This window comes from Haliotis rubra, unplaced genomic scaffold, assembly GCF_003918875.1.
Source record: "Haliotis rubra isolate DU_JTF1 unplaced genomic scaffold, ASM391887v1 Scf1524, whole genome shotgun sequence".
NCBI classification, from domain to species: Eukaryota; Metazoa; Mollusca; class Gastropoda; order Lepetellida; family Haliotidae; genus Haliotis; species Haliotis rubra.
The window spans coordinates 123,085-145,634 of NW_025765475.1; the positions used below are offsets into that span (position 1 = coordinate 123,085).

At 38.1% G+C, this 22,550-nt stretch overlaps 1 protein-coding gene across 1 annotated transcript in view; it reads left to right on the forward strand.

Moving 5' to 3' along the window:
* Positions 1-21,440, forward strand: part of LOC124270536 (endoplasmic reticulum-Golgi intermediate compartment protein 1-like) — a 38,371-nt gene extending 16,931 nt beyond the window's left edge. The window contains 5 exon segments of the mRNA XM_046705557.1: positions 1,320-1,350; positions 19,192-19,359; positions 19,679-19,894; positions 20,910-21,074; positions 21,430-21,440. Coding sequence (XP_046561513.1) covers positions 1,320-1,350; positions 19,192-19,359; positions 19,679-19,894; positions 20,910-21,074; positions 21,430-21,440 — 591 coding nt within the window.
* Positions 21,441-22,550: the final 1,110 nt, after the last annotated feature.

Genomic DNA, 22,550 nt, shown 5'->3' on the forward strand with positions numbered 1-22,550 from the left:
TTTCAACCCCTGATTATTATTATACCCAGGACTTGGCCAAGCAGGGAAATGCTACAAGCTTCATATGTTAAGTAAATGTTACAGGGATATTGCATTGTGTCTCTAGGGCTGCAATGAATAAATCTCATGAGGTGAATAACAATATGTTTCTACAAAAATAGGGTAATGGATATGAATATATATTCATGAATACCTTTAATAATGTCAAGGAAAAGCAAAAAGCAATACACCTGTGACAATACCATTTGTAGCCTAATGACCGTGACTAGTCAGGGCGGTAATTCCGCGTGAAGGTCCTGGTTAGAATTGGCCTTCAGTAACCCATGTTTGACGGTGAAGAGGCATACTAACGGGATCGTGTGGTCAGGGTCAGGGCTGACTTGGTTGGGACACATGTTCCCAACTGTGCAGAGATCGATGTTCCTGCTGTTGATCACTGGATTGTTTTACAGACTGCTGCCAGATAGTTGGAATATTGCTGCTGAGTGTAGAAAACTAAACCTTCACCTACTCAGTAAGGGCCTTGGAAAAATGACACAAGGTCATGCTACTGTATGGTTAGTGAATATTCCACTTGCATATCACTCTTTGATAAATAAAAGACAAGTTCCAAGTGAAAAACACTCATTATAAAAAACCATTTGATTCAGGTGACCAGGAATAATGAATTGAATTCATGATGGGGTGCAGCCCGATTCAGTGCAATACAAGAATATGTGAATCGTAACTGGACTAACATTCTCACTGGCGATGATACAAGTTTATACTAACTGGCATCATATTGTACCCTGCAGGATATAGGCATAGTATCATCATGGTGTGCAGCGTTCCGCCATCTGGTTCGAGCACGACCTCCAGCCCCTATCACTGTCCTGCACCGAAGCTGAGAAGCCTTTCTATACATTCCTGACAACAGTGAGTGGAAAGTCTCTTGTTCTCTTTGTTATAGCATGAGTGGACCAGAGTGCCCTTGTACAAAGCAATCTTAGAGCTAAGCTGTAACTCCCGCACTTTAACATAAACTCTAGAATGTAGTCTTAGCGCTTATGGTGGTTTCTGTGGGTGATGATGATTTTAAGAATGGATCACCCATTTTGTTCTGGGAGGAAGAGGGGTCATCAATTTTGTACACAATAGTACTAGGTGGTGGGTCAACAATTTTGAACAAAGAAAGCAAGGGTGTGTTCTTAATTTGTCTTCATAAATTTTTGGGGGCTGTCTAGAGTGTACATGCTTCTATGTTTCTCCTTAATAATCATTACCACCCCTCAGCCGCCAATTTTGAACAGCCTCTTATTGTGAATGTGTTTGCTATGTAGCCTCATGGAATCTGCAGGGATGTGGAGGAAGGTTGGTTCCAAGCAGCCTAGTCTCCTATTGTTCAAGCAATGGAATGTATAGGGTGCTTTATTAGGGTGGGTATTGCAGAGAATTCTTATATTGCAATATATTATGCGATGCGAAAGCATGTATCATGCATATGTATTGCAATATATTACATGAAGTATTTTTAAACAAAAACTACATAACTTTACCAATCCTCGAGGTAATGCTGGATTTATAGAGCAAATACACAGCAAAATTACTATGCTTGATTAAGCTTTAATAACAACTTTTATTCATGATTAAAAATAAAAATGTGAATAATATTTGGCAACAAATGAAAAAAGGAAATATCCAAGATTTCGAAAAGTTACTAAATTTTCCGAATTCAAGTCAAAATACCTGGAAGTTTTGATCAGTAAAGATCGTAATAAATGTCATCGCTTTCATGTCTGAACTGTAACACCGTAAACCGGTTATATTAAGCAGCCCCTATGCTTTTATCCTGTGCCATTTAGGATGTACAGATCTCATTGATCTCATTATCACTAAAGATTATCTGATCTGGATTATTTAACAACTGCCACCATATAGATGGACTATTGCTCAGTGTGGCTGCAATATTTCAGCTCTAGGTTTTATGGAACAAAAACAACTTTGTATTTGGTTTCGTTTCAGTTGTATGTGCCATTGTTGGAGGAACGCTCACACAGTTGCTGGAATCATAGACTCATTAATCATATACCACTGCTTATGAAGTTTCTCCGGAAGGCCGAGCTTGGTAAACTGAGCTGATTCATTGGTTGTGAGAATCATCATCATCATCATCACCATGTCGCCACGTCTGCAACATTCCATAGTCTGTGTACAGCTGCGGGGAAGAGGATTAGCAGTGAACACCGTAGTGCAAAGGACAAGGCTAACCAGGATTTTAGTTGGGCTTCTAAAATAGCTTTATTTTGTATGGGTTCTTATTAGGGAAATACATCTTTATTATTGTTTCTGAGCATTGTAGCCATACCTTTGTTTGTTTTGAGTTGCCTCAATAGATATGTCACCAGAGTCAGAAATATGATCTAAGTCATCTATGGTCCTGGAAGTGACAGTATGATTGATCTTCAACCTTGATTGTAAGTATATTCAACAGTGTGTTTTAAAGTAAGTTATATTTGGAATTTCACACGCTTTTTGTTTTGGGATCAATATTTGTAACCTAATAACCAACTGTGTCTTTAACAACTTCTTTTACACATATATTCATATATATGAATATGAGAATTTTATTTAATGGACAAAATTGAGACTCCAAAGTCATTGTTCTTTGTCAAAGTAAACAGTTACTTATAAGTGTTCTGCATATTGGGATTAGATCATGTTCAAAATGGTGAGAGGACTAAAAGACTTTTTTAGATATTCTGGTTTTAAATAATTTTTCTAATAGTAACTTTGTATGTTTCCAGATCAAATGCATGGCTTTTGTTAGCTCCTTTATGTGAAAATCTTAATCTTTGTAAACATCTTAATCTTATGTAGTTCATATTTCCGCTTCAAGTTTATACCCAATTCTTTTCCAAAGAACATGTATGGTTTAGAGATAGCAGAGATGTTACTATGAAGTCTTAGGAGTGGGATGTTGAGAAATACCTCAGGATACTTTCAAATCAAAGCTATCTTTAATACAAATTAGGTCCAGTTGTTTAAGATATTAGAACATCTAAAGCCTTTTGTCCACTGTTATCCCTGAAATATTGTTTTAGCTGCATGGATTTCACAGTTACTCATTAGATAGGCAATATATTTATTTAGTCAATGTAAAATCAATGTAAAAGAAATCTTGTATTTTCGCATATTCATGTTTGTTAGAATGGCAAAAAGACTTAGAACAGCTTGGTAGCTATGTATCAAGTATTGGATATAGTAATGGTGGAGGTGGCTACCAGTGCTGGGGTGTATACCTGATAGTACCAAAGTTAGGTATGAGGCTGGTCTGATGGCTGTATAGTCACATGTGAAAAGCATCAAGCAGTATGATTCACTTTATCAGAGTTGCGAGTAGCACTATCCATTAGTGGTGGTCCGATTAATTGAAATAATCAAAGATGGTCGTGAATAACTATGCAATCGATCATGTTTTGTCATAATTGAACACAAGAATCTTTTGGAAACTTGTGTTTAATAATAGTATTTACACTAAGGTTGGTTTTGTATCTGTTACATTTTATAAGCACTTACAAGCTTGTTCCAAGTCAAGGATTGAATTTATCTTTGAGACTCCAGGAACTTCATTATGTCCCTAACATACTAGTCATCCTTTAAAGATGTAAAATTTTCAAATGCATTTTATGACCAGTAATTTGGTAAAAAATCGGAAAGAACTACGTTTTTCTTTATTTTTGTGCATTAACAAAGATAACCAGGAAAATTTGATAAATTCGCTTAACCAATTATTTTCATATGGATTGACGTTTGCTGATGAACCAATCATCACTTATGAGATGTTAACCCACAGTACTATCCATGAGATCTCGACTCTTACGAAGTCATTTTTCCCCATCAGAATGGGTGAAGACCCAACATGTTTAGCAGACATGCTTGATACAATAACCTGTGAAGCCCATTTCTGGTGTCCCCTGCTGTGGATTCGTTGCTTTGAATATTGCTAAAGCGGCGAGAAACCAACCTCTCAGTCCAGTCAGTGATAACAATAGCCACCAGTCTCACCTTCGGCAGGACTCTTGCAGTCCGGAATAAAAATGAAAAGTTTCACTTGATGACCTGCGGAGATCCTTATCATTCATGCACATTCCCCAAGTAGCCTGTTGGCATGCTGCCACCATTAAACAAAATGTCGCTATAAACAAATAGAGCAGATCAATTATAGCCTGGAGTGACCCTCCAAGATCTAGTTTAGAATTGATCTTCAGTGACCCAGTATGCTACGGTGAGGGTGTCTAGTGGTCTAGAAGCATCTAGTCTGGTCACACTGAAGAACCCAGGTCTGAGATATGGATAAACTGTGTTTTGCATACAAATACCTATTCTAATTGTAACCATTACACAATTATTTTGTTATCATTGATCCCAAATACATATAAAGAATTATAAAACCTAAAACATGTAGTTTTTCATGTGTAATTAAAGAGAACATTTCCTTTGCATAGGGGTGGTGGGTAAGTGAGTAGGGCTTCACCATGCCAAAGACCAGGGTTTGATTTCCTACATGTGTACAATGTGTGAAGCCCAATTTCTGGGTGTCCCATGCATTGATATTGCTGGAATATAGCTAAAAGCAGCGTAAAACTATAACTCACCTACACCAGTTGGACCTGACACGAACTGATATATGCCAAGTTAAATAAACAACTCTCAATTTGAAGGTTGTGTGTGTTTACATTTGTCTTGTATGATAAGAGAGTCCCACGCCAGTTGGAGTGGATCTTTAATGTTTGGTTAATACAGTGGAAGTTGTCAAACCGCATCTGTCCAATCCAGCAAGTTGTCAACATCGGTATAAAAATCGCAGTCCCGTCTACATAAAGTACATTTATCATCATCATTTAAAAGCTCTGCCATCCGGCAGCTGTGATTTCCGGATCTGGCAAGGAATGAGCCTGTCGCACTATGTGTTCATACAGTAACCAGCCGTCTAATCCGTATGCTGCAAGGAGCCAGTAATCCTGTGTTGAACTACATGGTTGGAAGCAATAAAGATAATTTAATCTAGTTCAGTATGGGTGTACTTGTACATGTAATTAATGAGTTGACAGAGAAATTGAGAGAACCACCCATACAACAATAAATGTATATGAGAGTGATAAAACTAGTTTTAGTTCTGTATTATTCACACACGGGTACTAAACCGGATTATTTTTTCAGTCCTGACGTGGTGCCGGTTTAGACAGCTTCCACTTTGTATATTTATCAGGTGGGTCTACAAAACCCAAAACTGTTCCCAAATATAGTACTGTGTGTTTGTTGTACATTGGCATACTACTCAAAAGAAATTCAGGACTTTCACCCTAATTCTTTCAAGGCACCTACTTGATGAATATTGTAATAAGGAATGAATGGGTTGTGCTTAATCTCTGCTGAGTGGTATTTATTCAGTAGGGATTAATGTGTACATTATGACACACAGTTTAAAAAAAATACATCCATCAAGTAGAGGCCGCATGATCAAGTATATTTTCTACTTTCTAAGACTATATGTTGTGCTCACCAAAACAACTAATTGTCTTCTGTGGCTGAATATGCATAATTGTAAAACAATCATCACGTTTATTGACATGAGAGGCCAGGAAATGCGCCATTCTAACCTCCTGACCCAGTTTGAATCCCCAGCTTCTTTACTCTCCTAAAATGATCACAAACTTATAAAACTAAACCTACCTAAATTTTACTACTGGACTGAGTTTTGTTTTACCGCTTTAGCAAAGACATTCATAAAGATCAATGTAAGCAAAATACCGAATGGGCTTCAAGCATTGTACCCATGTGGGGAATCAACCTGATCGCTTGGAAATGACGAAAGAACGCTTTAAATCACCAGCCCTGTAATTTCACTCAATTCTACTATGTGTCTACTAATAATGGAACATGAGATAAGCCAGAGACCATGATTTTTAATTTGATACTTTGTTGCCGCGATGTGTTGTTTCCAGTTAACCTGCCAGTAGCATTCCCTCTATCCCAAAGTCTGGCCAGATTTGGTAAACATTTAAATCCAGCAGGAACTGGTAAATGGAATTAAAGTCCACCAGAGTCCACATATTTAATTTCCATGAAGATGAGACGCAGGTAATTGAAGAAATATATTTCTTTTTTTTATTTTAGTAATAGTCGGAATTTGTTTAATATTATGTGTACTCTAAAAGTATCACAATTTGATCTTTCAAATGGAGGAAAATATTCAGTTCTTTCTTTTAACTTTAAATGAACATAGATCATATGAACATTTAACCTGTCTCCTGCCATGCTAACTGTTGGCTTCACATACACACAAGCTACCGGTCCAGAAGTCAGAATAAAAGCCTGTCGAGGAGCATGTAAAACTCTGTCGCGCTGGATATAATGGATATATTACATGTTAATACATGAATGTGAGATGGTGCAGCTGAGCAAATAGAGCATTTGTATTTATAAACATATGTTTAGTGCCTCAAACTCACGTTTCAGCCCTAGTCTAACTGCAATACATAAAATGCTGGGCCCAAGTAAACTTACAAACGGACTTACAAAACGGTTTTGTATTTTTCTCTTCCATGGTCGCTGACACTGATCTATGAATAAACTAAATCTGCATAAATGCGACATTTGACCTGTGCATATAATGCTATGGGTTTCTAAATACATGGTTACTATTTGCTTATATTTTGCAAGATTAGGGACTTTGAATATTGACAAAAACACTATTTTCAAGGCTACTGTTTTCTATTATGTGGTATCACTGGAAGGACAGTAGAAAAATAGCATCGAACTATCTGTAAAGGTCTAAAACGGCTTCTGTGCTAATGTTAATTTCGCTAGACGGTAAGTTGTGTTCTGATTATTTGAATCCAAAAGGTTAAATGACGCACCTTCTACTAGGGTTTTGGTTAGACCCATAGTACAGTGCGTGATCAGACAAATATCGGAGCCTCTAAGTTTACTTAGACTGATAAAATGTATTCACGTAATATATGTCTTGTAATGTAGACTAATATATGTGGTTCACAGTTTGAAAAATGCAAACCAATTCCCACTGGTGGATGGTATATGATAATCCATAAGAAACAAGTTTATTTTCTTCTTAATCATTCTCAAGAAAATGTCAGTCCCACCGGGTCAGGATTAAGGACCAACTATTTGACATTAGTGAGGGCTTACTTTGTAAGATGTTTCATCTACATATTTCTGAGTTTCAAAGTCCTGTTCGATATTTTTGATAAAATTATCTGAGCCCCAAGAGCCTTTGAAAATATGAGTCCTACAAGTCTATTTTTGTGGCAGGTGACAGTTTGTTTTTCTCTAGGATCACCTTACTTTTCAAAAATCTATAATGGTCAACATTAGATTTGGTATGTATACAGGCCAAGGAACAGTGGTATCACTGCTGAGATGAGTGCTACATTGTTATCTGTTATTGTTTCAGCTTGCATGTATTTCATTGTAAGTTTATATAAGATGATTTATTCTTAATTTTATTGTGTAATTGTTCTTGTTAAACGTAATAGAGATCGGGATTTTATAAGTAGATCCTCCAAATCCACCCACAACCCTCTGTTCCTAATTTGCCTTTGCTTTTAATGTTTGATTGAATATTACCAACATTTCAAGGAGCATAATGGCATTAGTCATCTGCAGGAAAGGAGGCATGACCCTATCAAATGTTGAGAAGTTTATACAGAACCCAAGGAAAGTTGTATTTGCAAAATACCCAGCCCTCCATGTTAAATATGATTTCACGCTTTTGATTATAACTGACCTATTGGCATTGGAAGGTAACGCAGCACGTGGTTGTGGGATGGGTGAAACACTTGTTCATCCGGCCTGCCTAAAGGGGTGAGGGGCTAGCCTAGTATAAAAGCGCTCGCTTGCCACGTTTGAAGTAGTTTCACCTCATGTGTACACAATGTGGGCAGCTCCATTCCCAGGACCCCCCGCCAAGGATACATTGCTGGAATATTGCTAAATTATAAAACTGTACTCCAGTCACTGTCAAAATACAGGTGCTGGTGTAATTGATAGAGCAATACACAATCAAATGAAGCTTCCTGCCTCCCATCCCAATTCAAGCATCCCATTTAGTCAAGCTGAGCATTCAAACCAGATGGTCTGTAGGTCTGGCTGGCACATACCTGTAATAGGGGCTCCAATCACCCAGATTTATTAGAGAATGTCCAAGACTATGCATTTGGTGGGATTTCCTCCAATAGGAAACTGACATGGAGTGAAGGGACTGAAAGACCCACTGCTACATTTGACTGTCTCTGTGCTAATGGGTGGCTCTAGTGTTTACAAGGTAAGTGTTACCGTCTCCCAAAAGACCCAAATTCATCCCACATGGTACAATGTGTGAAGGCTTGTGTCCCTCTGTGATATTTGCTACATTGCTAAAAGCTGTGAAAACTAAATTCACTCTGTCACTGGGAACCAATAAATGTCTGTTCCTGTCGCTTATGGAAACAATAACTATAACATTAATCAGGTTGTGTCACAAGCACTACATCAGACTGATGCAGGGGACTGATATTAATTAATTGTATTAGGTTTAATTTAGTGGAATACCTGTCCTTGTCTCAGGAGATCACGCTATTATTCTAATGGATGAAGGGTATGTCTGTCTCCGGAAGGGAATCTCTATTACTTAATAAACATTTCTAAGATCAGAATATGTTGGATTGGTTGTCTATCTTGAACTTTCAGACTTTCTGTACAAACATTTTCCATTGCATGTTTGGTTTGTTATATTTGAGTTATGTTATTGAAAGTTTCACCTGTGGTATCAATTGGACAAGAATAGCAATATGGAGCTATTGCTTAGATATACGCAGGGATACATCTCGAACTGGTTACAGAGTGATACTCCTAGTCCTAAGAGTCTGCAGAATATGTTTAAACTTGGCAGTTTAGATTTAAAACATTTTTCAGTTCATGCCATTGATTTGTTAACAATGTCAAGGCTTTGTAAGGTGGATTTGCATCACTCTGGGTAATTATGGGGACCAGTTGTGTTTGATAAGCCGATTCTTTACATTTTTACTCTTGTATGCTAAGTGTTATCTAGTTTTAAAATACCCTAACTCCCAAAATGTAAACTTCCAAACAGAAAATAACTTTTCTTACAGGTCCTCAAGCAAGGGCTTTAGTTTGAATTCTAGATAGACAAGGCCAACACATCGCAAACGTAAGAACATTACCGGCCGATGTATACAGTGAAGCCTCATAATCCGGACGGCTATAAGCCAGTAGCAAATTGGCCCTGATTCTAAGTAATAGTCCTGACTTTGTATTAGGAAATAATGCTTTGTTCAATGTGTAAGCTAAGGACACCTATCAGAATAATTGCATCTGCAAAATTAACTACATGTCTGGTAGTGACTGTTTCTATGAGGGGGACCAACATCATCAGTTTAATCAGCATATAATCAAACAATGCTTTAGATTTTCATTGCTAGTCATTTCGTTAGCACATTGCTGATATAATTCCCAGTGTAGACCCACATTAGTCTTAGCCTGGCTTGGGTTGGATGAGTTTAAGATCAAGATATGGTATCTGTGCCATTAAGTTGATCATTGGTTGGAACAGATAGCACAAGATCAGTGCTAGATTGAGGTAGACCATTTTCCCATGTGGCTGCCTATTTCATCGAGTCTGAACCCTCTTTACATAAACATGATGAAATTGGTCATTACACCTTACGTAAAACACACTTCTGCCTAGTACTATGTTTTTTTACACTTATAGTGCCACAAGGCTTATGTATAGTTTTGTACATGGGTGTATAATGAAGAAAGGAAACATAAATCTGGGCCTTTAAATAAACTAGCGGGTAGCAGCCTGGTTAGCTGGCCCATTCACATGCTGCCTGGAAGACCCGGGTTCATTCCCAACATGGGTGCTGTGTAGCCCATTTGGGTCTCCCCTGCCGTGATAGTCGCTGGAATACTGCTAAAAGCGGTGTAAACCAAACTCATTCACTCACTCTTTAACAAAGGTGAAGAAACGTTAAATTTTATAAGACATTGTTGAGACGCAGATTAGATCGCCACATTGCGTTGTTTCGTATATACGCTAAGTAAACATGACATGCACCGGAAGGTAATAGAAGCAAAAATCAAAAAGACATATAATATAGATTTTCCCCTGCTGTTTGTAGAATAATAACTCTGCAACCCAAACTATAAAAAGTTCTTTTTATTTCTTGTGGTTCCTTATTCAATGTCTATATTAACTGTTCAGCAACACCCACGACAGATCGGATTATCTCTCCACATTCCAAAACATCTTAAATTTGATAATGTCAAGGCAAACCACTTTGAATAAAGAAACGCTTTTCATTCTCTAGTAATGTTTGACACCTTCTGTAGAATCACTATATTTCCATTTTAACAATTACGCTATGTACTGCATTTATGTAAAAGTTTGTTGGGGAGAATTTGAAATGTGGTTTTCTCCATTGCTAAGCATGTAGCCACACTCATATTTGGAGATGTTTACTATACCAAGCTGTCTAATAATTTGTTGTTTTGTCTACTTTCAAGAAGATATAAAACCTGATAACTGGGTCAAACTTTTAAGGAATGCCAGACTCTCAAAGTTTTATCCTTGCCACAATTTTGGGAAAAGTTCTACCCTTTCTGTAGTGAACTCTTTGTATGTGTTCCTGGAAGGCTCTGACCTGTATTACTGACCTAGAGGCAATGACAGACTGCTACTGTTTCATCATTGTTTTAGGAATACAAGCCATTTCTAAAACATTTCTAGAATAAACACTTTTTTGTTGAAATGTGTATAGCTTTGTTATTTATGCCCAAGTAATGTATACGCTAAGCAAGAAGACCTTGATTCTTTCATTTAACCATTGTAATATGGAAGGGTTTGTGTTCTTTGACTTGTATCCCCGGTTCTGATGGCAATAGTTGTTATGTTTATTTGGCCATGTCACTTTGAGCCTATACTAGTCGCATTTAGATAAGCATATTATTATTGCTAGTCGACACCATTCTGGTCTAGCAAAGCACTGAATTGGTTCTTTGATCTGACACTCAAATGAAAGTGCCCCATCTTGTCATGGTAGTGGGTAACCTATAGTCTGTTTGTTAAAATAACTTTTAACCTTAACTTGTATAAAGTTTGAGATTTAAATGTCTATTTGGCAAGGTAAAACAGAGGATTCATGAATCTTAATTTCTACCTAATTTGATTTAATTTTTGCTTAAAGCGTGAAATCTAATTCAGCATCAGCTTTCAAATGCAAACAGAGTATGGTTAAAGCATTCACTTGTCACGCTGAATGCCTGATTGACTCTGCCATGGGTACAATGTGTGGAAGCCCATATCTGGTGTTATTGCTGGAATGTTGCTAAAAGTAAAGTAAATAAGAAGACAAAAATCATCAATATCCTACCCAAAATACCTCTGGATTTTGCGTTTACCATGCTATATTTGTGCCAAATATTTAGGTGTGTATATAGGAAAAGTGAAGGAGAGTATTCACCAATTTCAGTCTGGTCAGAACTGGTTGCTTTGGAAATGCCAAAAATATTTTATTCAGAATCCAAAACTACCTAAAGGCACCAGTACACCACCAGATCTATGTGTATGTGCCAAGCTCTGGTGAAGAAACATTTAAATCCTAGTTTTAGAGTTCTGTCTGAAAAGTGCACTTCCACTAATTTCTGTTTTAGCTGGAACTTGCTACAGTTTCACAAATATTTGTGTCTAGAATCACAAAATTACCAAAAAGGAACCAGTAATAACTACCCAGACACCTATGTGTCAAGTTTGGTGAAGAAGAGGAACGGCAGTCTCTGTCTGAAAAGAAAATCACAACCACCCAATTTCAAAGCCCATAACCATAGCTGAAACAAAAATATTTGAATTGAATTCCAAAGTACCTAAAAGCCAGTACAACTCACTCAGATCTATATGTATGTGCCAAGTTTGGTGAAGAAATATTGAATGCTTAGAGTTCTGCTCCAGAAAATAAATGCACGGACGAGTCCATTTTAATACCTCCTTTAAATCTGCTATGGGATAAAAAAATAAACCAGCACTCCTTCTTAGGGTGGAGCTGTTTCAGTTGTTTGGAGTGAAACGTGGAATTGATAAAGATAACATTGTATGCCACTCTGTATTGAATTAATAAATCCAGTTAATGGCCATGCTGATTTCTAATAAATAACAATACTTTATTAAGGCTGGCTTCTTTTGTTAAGGTCCCAAAAACTTCAGTATATGCCACAACACAAAGCCAATACATTACTCAGTACCTATTTTCTGAGACATATCCTCCAATATTTTTGTTGTAGTTAGGAATAATTGCAAAAGTATATATAATCAAGTTTAAATCTATTCATTCAATTGTCTCCTTTTCTTGAATTTGACTGACAAACACTGGTAACAGAAAGTGATTTTTTTGGATAGCTGTCTCCTTGTAACTGCAGTGGATAAATACTCATACTCCACTGACCATGCAAGTAGATATCTACCCAGGTAGATCCATTAGATACATCAGTGCCAGTCACTGTCAACGCTTTCAGTGCCCAGTATAACAATAATATAGACAGAAATGTATGTTGTATTACAAACTTTGTCATTAATAGGACAACTCCTAGTAGGGGATCCGCTTTCCAAAACTTGGCTGTCGGATAAAATTGTAATAACTTCTCAAGTTTTAAGTTTCAGGATATATTAATGGCCCCAAGTCCCTATAAAATCAACTTATCTTATTTCTGTGTTTGCTACAATAACTAAAATTCAATCTTCAAAATCCCTTCTCTTATTTATAATTAAGATTAGACTGCCGTCCAAACTAGAACATTGGAAATACCTCTAATACTTCTTTCTAGACATTCCAGACTTTTTGTTAATGTTATATCAAAAACATATGAAAAGTACAGCCATTATATTTGTCATTCACCAAGACAGTATGTTTGTGAGTAGTAAAAAAGAATTCTAGTGCATTTCCAGAATAAAGTTTTGGGTGGAGAGGGAGGCGTCGTAAAACTTAAGGAATTCAGTTTTTATCCTATTGGAATTTTGAATCATCCTAAGTAAGACTCATAGATGAGGTAATGTCTGTCACACAATATATTGTCTCTGGAACTTAGTATGTTTTTCTAACCTATCCTAAACATTAATATTATCATCCCAGGATAATTCTGTATCTAGTCAATGTATCAACATGTTGCCATGTGTCCCTCCATCATCGTGTGTGCAAACGTGGGCAACTCTGTACATCAGGAGGTATTTCCTAGAGTCCCTTCATTGTGAGACTAGTTATGACATTCATGAGTGCCCACCGAAAGGCTCCATACAGTGAACAGTCTGGACTTTAGAAACATGGACAAGTCTGTGTCCACAGTCCCAGGGTAACGCACACAGACACCTTGTTACACTCCCCAAGTTCAATAGATTCTAGGGTGGCCATGTTCAGTAGCTGTGACATCCTGTGTAGCTAAAAATTAACCTAAAGACCTGGAAGACTTGAAAACAAAATCCCTAAGTTAGTAAAGTAATGAGACTGTGCATTGTCACCAGGAAGTCGCCTTTGAATTTGAATCGAAAGCAAAGAAAAACATGAATTCGCATTTGTGTAAACATAATAACAATTATTTACAGACCACTATTATATACCTGAAAACCTACAAAGACCATACAACACACACATTTCATGTAGGATGTAGGCCAAGACCGCCAAACAGGGATTACAAGTTAAAGTATGTGAAGAGGAATGTTACTACCTACCATTATCAGTTATGGATCCAACCTTGAAGCTGACATGTTGACTAGACAGCCAATGTTGGCTTTAGGCCTGCTGTTTGCACCTCAACACACCAACCCCCTTAGCAAGCAGGGGACTGGAAGTACCAGGGTCGGCCCCAAAGCATTACCATTGTGGACCACAGCCCCTGGCAGCAAGGAATTCTTACAGAATATTGGTGAATAAATGGACAATGTGTTTGTTAATAATAAAACGAACCTGTATCGAATACCACATATCCACCCTTCTATATTTGATTACAAGGTGGTGAGCCTGTTACGAACTGGTTCGGATTCCCACATGGGTACAATGTGTGAAGCCCATTTCTGGTGTCCCCCTGGCCGGATAAGTTGCTGGAATAATATTGCAAAAGCTTTGAATCTAAACTCACCTACCTATATCACTTGACAAAATGCTATTTTCAGAGAAAAGTGTAACCCAATACATAAAGCAGTCATAAAATATAGACCAGGAACTTAAATTCCCATCAAAGCCATCCAAAATATAAAATAAATTTGTCAAAGTGTTGAGCAACTATGAAATGCAAACAAAATAAAAAATATAAGATACAAAGAAATCTGATTTTAAAAGACTCCTGAATGCCACTATTACCTCTGAAGATAAGCATCCTTGAGATTTGTTTCCTCCATCACTCTGATGGATGCATACCTATGGAGCTGATGAGATCCAGTCTGTCTGTTTCTGCAATTTGCAGTTGATTTTCTCTATATCACCCTATGTGTAATGTCTAGCTGAAGTGGATGCGAGCTGGTTCGGTATTGTTTGATACAGCTTTTAAAGATCTGTTGCATAGATCACATGTCGGCAGGATAAATAGAGTCTGATCCGACGTAAGTGCTAAGCAATGACAGAAGAACTGCAGTCCGACTCACTAAGAATCTTGGACAAGGGATATGGCGGCCAGTGGTTTAGTAAGATCCAGCTTGAAGAATCTAGGGACAAAAAGAAACCAATGTAATAAGTGACATTTAGCCCTGAAAATACACTACCTAAAGGAAGTAAGGAAGGACAGAACTGTTGCAGCAATACTAACATAAAAGAACAAATCAGGTGAACCCTAACCCTAAAATGGGAAACCTTTGAGTATAGTCTAGTATCTGAACTTTGACAAGGTTTGTCATTGAGGAGTGGTATTGCAAAATCTCTTTGTATTGCTATGGCAATGTATGTCTATAATGACAATCCAGCGTACCCATTTCTGTAAATATCCAAATAAATGATGTCGAACTCCATACATGTAAACTTGTAAATTGGCACAGTTTTCCCCTGTGACAGAATAATATGAAATAAACTCTATGTTACTTTCACTGAAAAGCATTTGATCTTCTGGCTGATAAACCTAAGTGTCCCTGGGAAAGGGAACAGGTCAAATGGCTACACACACAAACAAAATGGCCACACTGACCCTTTCTTATAAGCTATGTATACACTTGACAATTTACTCTGCAATGTTTTCTTAATTAATACTTTCTGATGTAAAGTTATCAAAACCCTAAGGATCATTGTAGTAGTGTTTTGATAACATGACAAAGTAAACTGTGCACACCTTGCATTGAGGCTCTTTCACCATCCCAAGTAGAGCCCAGGTAAACTTCAGGAGGTACAAGGAAGGTAAGATGTTTATTTCATCCTTACAGTAGTCATGCGATATACTCACAAGCTTGTTTCAACAATGAGTGGTGTCCAGTTGCATCCATTTTATTCCTGACATATTTGAGAGAGTGCGCGTGTCGATGCCCCGCAACAAAAAAAACAATAATGATTCTGAACACTTCTACTCTAGTCTAAAGTCTGACCCCACTGACGGTCTCATTTAGCAAACACATGGCATTGTTGACGGAAGTGACGTCTGCGGAGACCGACCAATCAATAGGGAGGTATCAAAAGGCCAACTGTGAACACTTGTTGATTTGTTTGAACATGGCGCCACGATTTTGACTACGGTAAATTTAATTTTAACTGTTCAAGTGTTGTTTACGATGCCGTCTACCTCGCCAACACGATCTCTTAACCCGTGAGCTATAAACTCTAAACACCAATGCAATATAGTACCAGGCAGGGTTAGGTGATCATGTTTGTCGGAGTTGTTTTCATGAATGATTCTGAAAACAAACACTGCACAGCGATTCATACATCTTGGGTGTTGAAATAGGATATAATGGACATACCTATTTGGATGTCAAGCATCGTCTGTTCTCCGGATTCTTTAAAAATAACACATTTATGCAAATCTCCTAATTTAAGCTTTATAGAAATAACGATACAAGAGCCATGCCTGTATCATCTCCTTGGAACACAACAACACCTGTCCTGATGTAAAACATGGAAAAACATGGATTTCATGTCAAATGAACAATTTCATGAAAACCATTGTTTATTAACTAGTTACATTGCATCATAGTGTATAATATAACTGGCTATATGTCTTGAAAAAACTGCTTTATTCCTGAAGTGCCTAAGCACCTCTATACATGTGCCAGTTGAGTGAAGTAATATTTTCCTTAAGATCAATAGCTTGTCTGTTGGGGTGTCGAAATGGTGTATAATTATGGATTACGGTCAACCTATTCACATTGGTCAAGCACCTCATTGACTTGTTTCTATAATTGTTTGTCTAATTAATTTGAATTAGCTTTATATTAGCTTTAATGAGACTTGTTATCTGATCATTAATTCTCTCTATGTTTCAATTGGGACAACCACAAAACAGAGTTGGCTGGGTATAAAAATGTATTGGCTTAAACCTGCCATAGATTTGCTGGTCCACTTATAAAATGCTTATTATTATATCTCGGATAGGTGATCTGTACACTGCTAAAAAATATAAAGTCACTTGATTAAACTGAGGCCATTATATAGGAGAATGTCTCTATTAGTTACACTGTAATTACAGGGGCCCATGCACATAGCAAACTTAGCTTTAGCATGGCCCTTGTGATCACTTTGGTGTAATTGGCCTCTGGCCCTACATGACCATAACGTTAGTAATTGAAATTATGTCATGTTTGATCTTAATCTGTATATTGAATTACCTAGCTTTAACCAAAAACTGTTGTCTTACAATCAGAAACAGGATGCCAATTGCTTTTTCTATCATATGAAATATGGGGCGGAAGGATGTTTAGGTAATTGATATATGGCTTCAGCCAGGAACCATGATGGGCCACAGATGTCTTGGGATTTGATGAAGACATGAAGAAGCATGTGTTTAGTTTCAGTCTAGTCCATCAACCTGGGTCCTCTGTAGACAGTGATGTCCATATTTATCGACAAGAGAAAGACACAGGACCAAAGAAACCCCTCGTAAATATATTTTCATTTCTCTGAGTTTTAGTCATGATAGCTAGGCCCAATAATCCCTATGATTTTTGTACAGGCTGTAAATATTCCAAAATATTTTGTGGTAACCAGTATTCATTTAGCTTTGAGTCATGTTAAGATATGTTTGAGAGGGCTTTGAGAAAATAGTTATAATTTATCCCTTTCTAAGGTTTTAATTTGTGTATGATTTAGAGCATGTCTAACTGTACAAAGTAGCCTTTTATATGTATTTTCTACTTCGACACCATATATAGTTATTACTAGTATCCGACTTTTCAGAAAGTTGGAAACAGATTTATTTATCTCTTGTAGATATGCATAATCTTATTATTTTTCTTTGAATCAAATTAAAGTTTAGGAAAATGGAAAGAAATAATAAATATTCAGGACTATTGCTTTTATCTTTGGTAGTGTTTCAGTCCTACCAAAACATAAAAGTAGTTTTACAGGAATACCAGAGCATCATTTCAACCCATCAGTTATATTGTCAAACCCTGTAAATGGATTTGTATTTTTGTGAAGAGACTGTTTGTATTCTCCTTATGTATGTGGGATTATATGGGAAAGCCAAGAATACTCAAGAACACCAAGAACCCATCACCTGCAAAACAAAGGGGGTAAATAAGGAGAACCAAGTGTTGTAAAAAAATAGCTAAAGGGGAAAAAATTTAATTGTTTTCTCAAAGAAAACAGAAAAAGGCACGTAGAATAATTTCTCTCTTTTAAATGCCAGCATGCAGGTATATACCTGCCTATTCAGGGTTCAAAATGCACTTGCATTTATATTTCGCCAATGTGGGGCAGTGGCTTCTAGTGGTTAGAGCTACCACAAGGCCAAGACCCGGGTCTGATTCCCCACACATGGATACAATGTGCGGGAAGCCCATTTCCCAGGCCCCCGGCCGATATTGCTGGAATATTGCTAAAAGCTGTGTAAACCATACTCACTCACCCACCATTGCTAATGTGCACAAAGTTAAAATTGTTTTAATTCAAGGTCTAATAAGATTCATAGCCCTTAACATACCATATACTACATAAAAGTGTTATTAATTTGTACAAGTGTTTTAGCCAACCCATAAATAACAGAATATGTCAGCATTGATTGACATACCTCAGTGGTGTTCTCTATCAGTACATATAAACATCTTAATTAGCTTAATCCAGCCAGGCAAATTGGTCAGCTGCTCACGTCACTCAATTCGTTGTCATTTGCATCACTCTTTGCATGCCTTGATCTTGCCCGCTGACTCCTGTCCTTATTTTCATTAGTGAGCAACTATACCAAGGTTCATGTGTTTCAATTAAAGGATAAAGACATCTGAGATTTGCATCACTTCAGCCTTTCTCCCATTGGATAAAGCAATTAGCTGATTAACCATCTTAATTCCAAATCAAATCTCTACACCTTTTAGTTCAAATTTTCGAGCAACCACTACCATTTCTCGATACAATACTTTGAAGAATCATTTAAATTATTTGCACATAGCAAGAACGAATTTTGACTCCGAACCCGAAGCAGCCGTTACATCAAAATAAAAGCCAAACGGATTGGCTTTGATGCCAGGCTAATTATCCAATAAGAATTGTTGCCAGTAGATAACGCTTAGGCTATCTATGGATTTCACGCGCTGGTGTTGACTCTGAAAGAAATAAAATTTGATTTTATTTGTATGAAGAATCGAATCGCAACCGTTATAAAAAATCGAATTGAAGTCGAGCTTAACTGCCTTGTTCTAATTTCGTGTAAAAGGAAACCAGAATGCCAGTGAGTTTTGAAAACCAACTCACTCTAAAATCTTGGGGACCAAATGGATTAGGTGGCTCAGGCTCAAGACTTTGCTGATTTATGTCCCTTGGCATCCCAGGTGCCTTACCAATCACTGATCGCCGGACTGAAGTGCCAATCGCCGTTGGCAGAGTATTGTAAAATGCTGAGGCAGTTACACCCAATGAAGCTACTATAAAACTAAGAAAGTCTGTCCTGCACTACAACCCATTTTGATGGATTTTCTAGGAGAGTTGTTCACAACTGAGGAGAAAGTTTAGTGTTTCTCAGCCAAGGCTGTGGAATCAGAGGATTCTAAGGGACAGAAAAATGGCCTGGATGATTCTCCGTCCTGTGGAAGTCCTGCCAACGACAAACTCGTGAAAGTTCGACAAAACATGCCAGTGAAGAAGAAAAAGATGATCTTTCTGCTACTTCAGCTGCAGTTTGATGATTACAGTCCGTTTGTTCTGTCTGGACACCCACAAAGTGCCACAAGAAGCCCACAAACAAAGCCTCGACTCGCAGAATGAGATGCACTCCTTTGTGATGTGCCGCAAAGAATAGCCTACATATCAAGGAGGATAAAGGATGCCAATATATCTCTATTGACCTTGGCTGGCGTCCTTGTGTCCATCATCACATTTCTTACAAGACTCGCTTTACATTCAATGTCCTATATGATCGGGTAGAACTTCCAGGGCTATGGTGCCAGCCCATCTTTAGTGTGTCTGGGAATGCTATGAGGTCAGTGGAGGATAATCTTCTGTTGATAAAGAACGGAAGAAGCTGAAGGATGTGGGCAGGAACTCAAGCAGGATAGTATTCCAGAACATGCACATATGTGAGCGCTCACGGAGACGTAAGGTTGACCAGGACGATGTGGGAGCATCACTCCCCACTCCAGGCCCTCGCATTCCAGCAGCCTTTAAGAGTCTGTTTGATGTTCCATGGAGTCAGGCTATCAGCATCTGTCAAGGAACGGTTGGACCTAGTAGGCAACACCCATATTGCGCGGTGCACAAAAATGAGAGATAGCCTGGCTCACGGCCGGTGACAGCAGTTTATCGCCATTAAAGACAAAATGTATAACACACGCCTTATTATCGTAAACTTAGTGGTGGAAAGTTAAGGTCACAAGATGATTTCCAAGGAAAATTCCGCTCTAGAGGACTCTTCAGTTTGCTGAGGAAACAAGAAGAGGAGGAAGCGAGTAATTGATTACTCTGTAGAAGAGGAGGGAAGAAGAAGAGGAGGAGGATCTCAGTGATACTCAGTGAGGACCTAAGAAGATGAAGATGATGATATCGATGCTGATAATTTCCAGATGTTGATACTAGATGATGGGATGGATGAGACAAAATATCTCTCTTATGGTGATGTAGTGAGTGGTGTTTGACAGGTGAGGATGGTGGCCAGGGAACTTAACAGGTAAGGAGATGGAGCTGTCCTCCTGGATCTCCGCAAGGATTAATAGAAGTCAGTGTATTACTCTTGTGACAGACGATCCTTCACCGAATCATTGCCGAGATCGAAAGCTGTGCAGCAAGACAAGCCAGGCAAAGACAAGAGGGAAGAACAAGCATCTGAGAAGACTTTGAGGATGGAAACATGTCACGGCCATTTGTTGTGAGTTGTTTGTTTCATATCTATTGATCTGGCTAAAAGTATGTTGTGTCTGTTGAATATCACACATACTTTGAGTTTTATTTCAGGTGCAGATGTTTTTCATATGTAAAGGTATCCGGGAATAAAAGAATCCTGATAGTGTTTGATATAATCACTTCATCTGACCAAGGATCTCCATTGGTGTTTACATCGATCCAATTTTAATTCTGTTTGCATTTGTCACACTTTTGAAATAAGTATAAAATGTAATCAGCATTTACTCCTAAGGTCTGACCTGCAGATCTACTGTCCTGGACCCTGCTCCACAAAGTGATTTTGTCCTGAGAAACCCCTTTGAATCCATATAGACTTCTTTAGAGGGTTCCTTTCTTCTTAAACAGGATTTTCTGACTCCAAGCCTAAATGTCTGTTGTTACTAATTCGAGATGCTGACGCCCAACAAGAACCACGGTCATCCCTCTCCACTATCAGCCTAGACGTAAATCCATTCCAGATGTGTGAACAGAAGGGGTCCAGAATCCCAGGGATGTCATCATCCCTGACAAGTAAGTTTAGTGATAAATAGAACACACAAAACAAACTCAAAACAACCGAAGCCGCCTAACTTATTTAGGGACCAATTTTGCTTGTCTAGTGTAGGAAAATTAATATTAGTGCTGGGTATTCTGTCAGGCTGCAACCCAGTCCATGGCAACAATTTTACTGGTATAACTTTCCACCATTAAATAAGTGAGTGTGTTAAGTTTTGAATATCCCATTAACTTTCATCGTGGTGTAATTGCGGTGAACCGATTACCACTCACCAGATTAAAAAAGTGTAAAGAGGTCTGTTTATAACATGGTGTAGCCAATATTCTTTGATGTAACTTGACTAATTCACTTGTTTGTAACCTGGTGCAGGAAAAAAATGAAATTGTACCCAGCATTCATCCAATCATTCCACTTTGCATAGTTCTCTGTAATAGCCACGCATCACCCATGGTGTAGTGGAAAGTTAGAGCCAACTTCCAGAGCCGAAGGTCACGGTTCGATCCCCCAATCGCTACCAAAACATACTAAAATAAGGTAATTTGTTGGTCCCTGCCTGGCCGGGTAATAATGGGCATACCAGCACCATCGGCCTGAGTCAGTATAATGCGCCCATGGTGACCCATATTTACCAGCGGTGTATGGTAGATGGTATTAGCACACAGCAAAGTCCATAGCTTCTAGTCTGCTAGTACAACAGCTGCATTATTACGCAGATGCACGCCGGCCATATGACAAATATCTCAAGCACGAATGCTAAAACCCAATTTCCCACCTTCACCTCACCCCATTGGTTAGTTGTAACTCACTACCAAAGCAGGTTTGATAGAATAGTGAAAAGAATAAATGTATCAAACTAACAACCAGACATCAGCCATTTCTACCAAATGAGTGCTAATTATATTTGAGAGTTAAGCGCCCTCACTGCTCTGAGGAACAGTGCGGTTCATAAAAGCAGGACTTACTTGGCTGTGCAGTGTAAATCTGCCCAGGATTCCAAACCCAAGTGCAGGGACTTCTAGAAGAATGGTTATTCATCAGAAGCTATGTCCTGATTCAACAAGCAGCGGCCCATTAAGTTGTATTTTATTTTTTCTAATATTTATTTTCCTTTCATCCTTATTCAGTTTCACCGCAAATGTAGCTTAATGAATTCCCATTTCCATGCAAATGCTACCAGCTTCAGTGAGGATCTACCATCATTGGAATCTTACTTTATACCTTAGCTGGCGTGTTGATTGTTCCATGATATCGGGTCTAGCATGGATGTCGTTGTTGGTTTAACAATGACAAGTCATCAATATCTCTAGCTAGCATGAGGGATAGAAGTGGCCAGCCTTAAATGGGTAGTTAGCGCTCCTTCCTCAGAATGCCAGCGGGTTCAAGTCCTTAAATTGGTTTATAGACATGTCATCCGAAGTCTATTCTATAGACAGTATTCCTCTTTTCGTTGATATTACCAGTTGGAATAGCTGTCTAAAGCCAGTCCATAC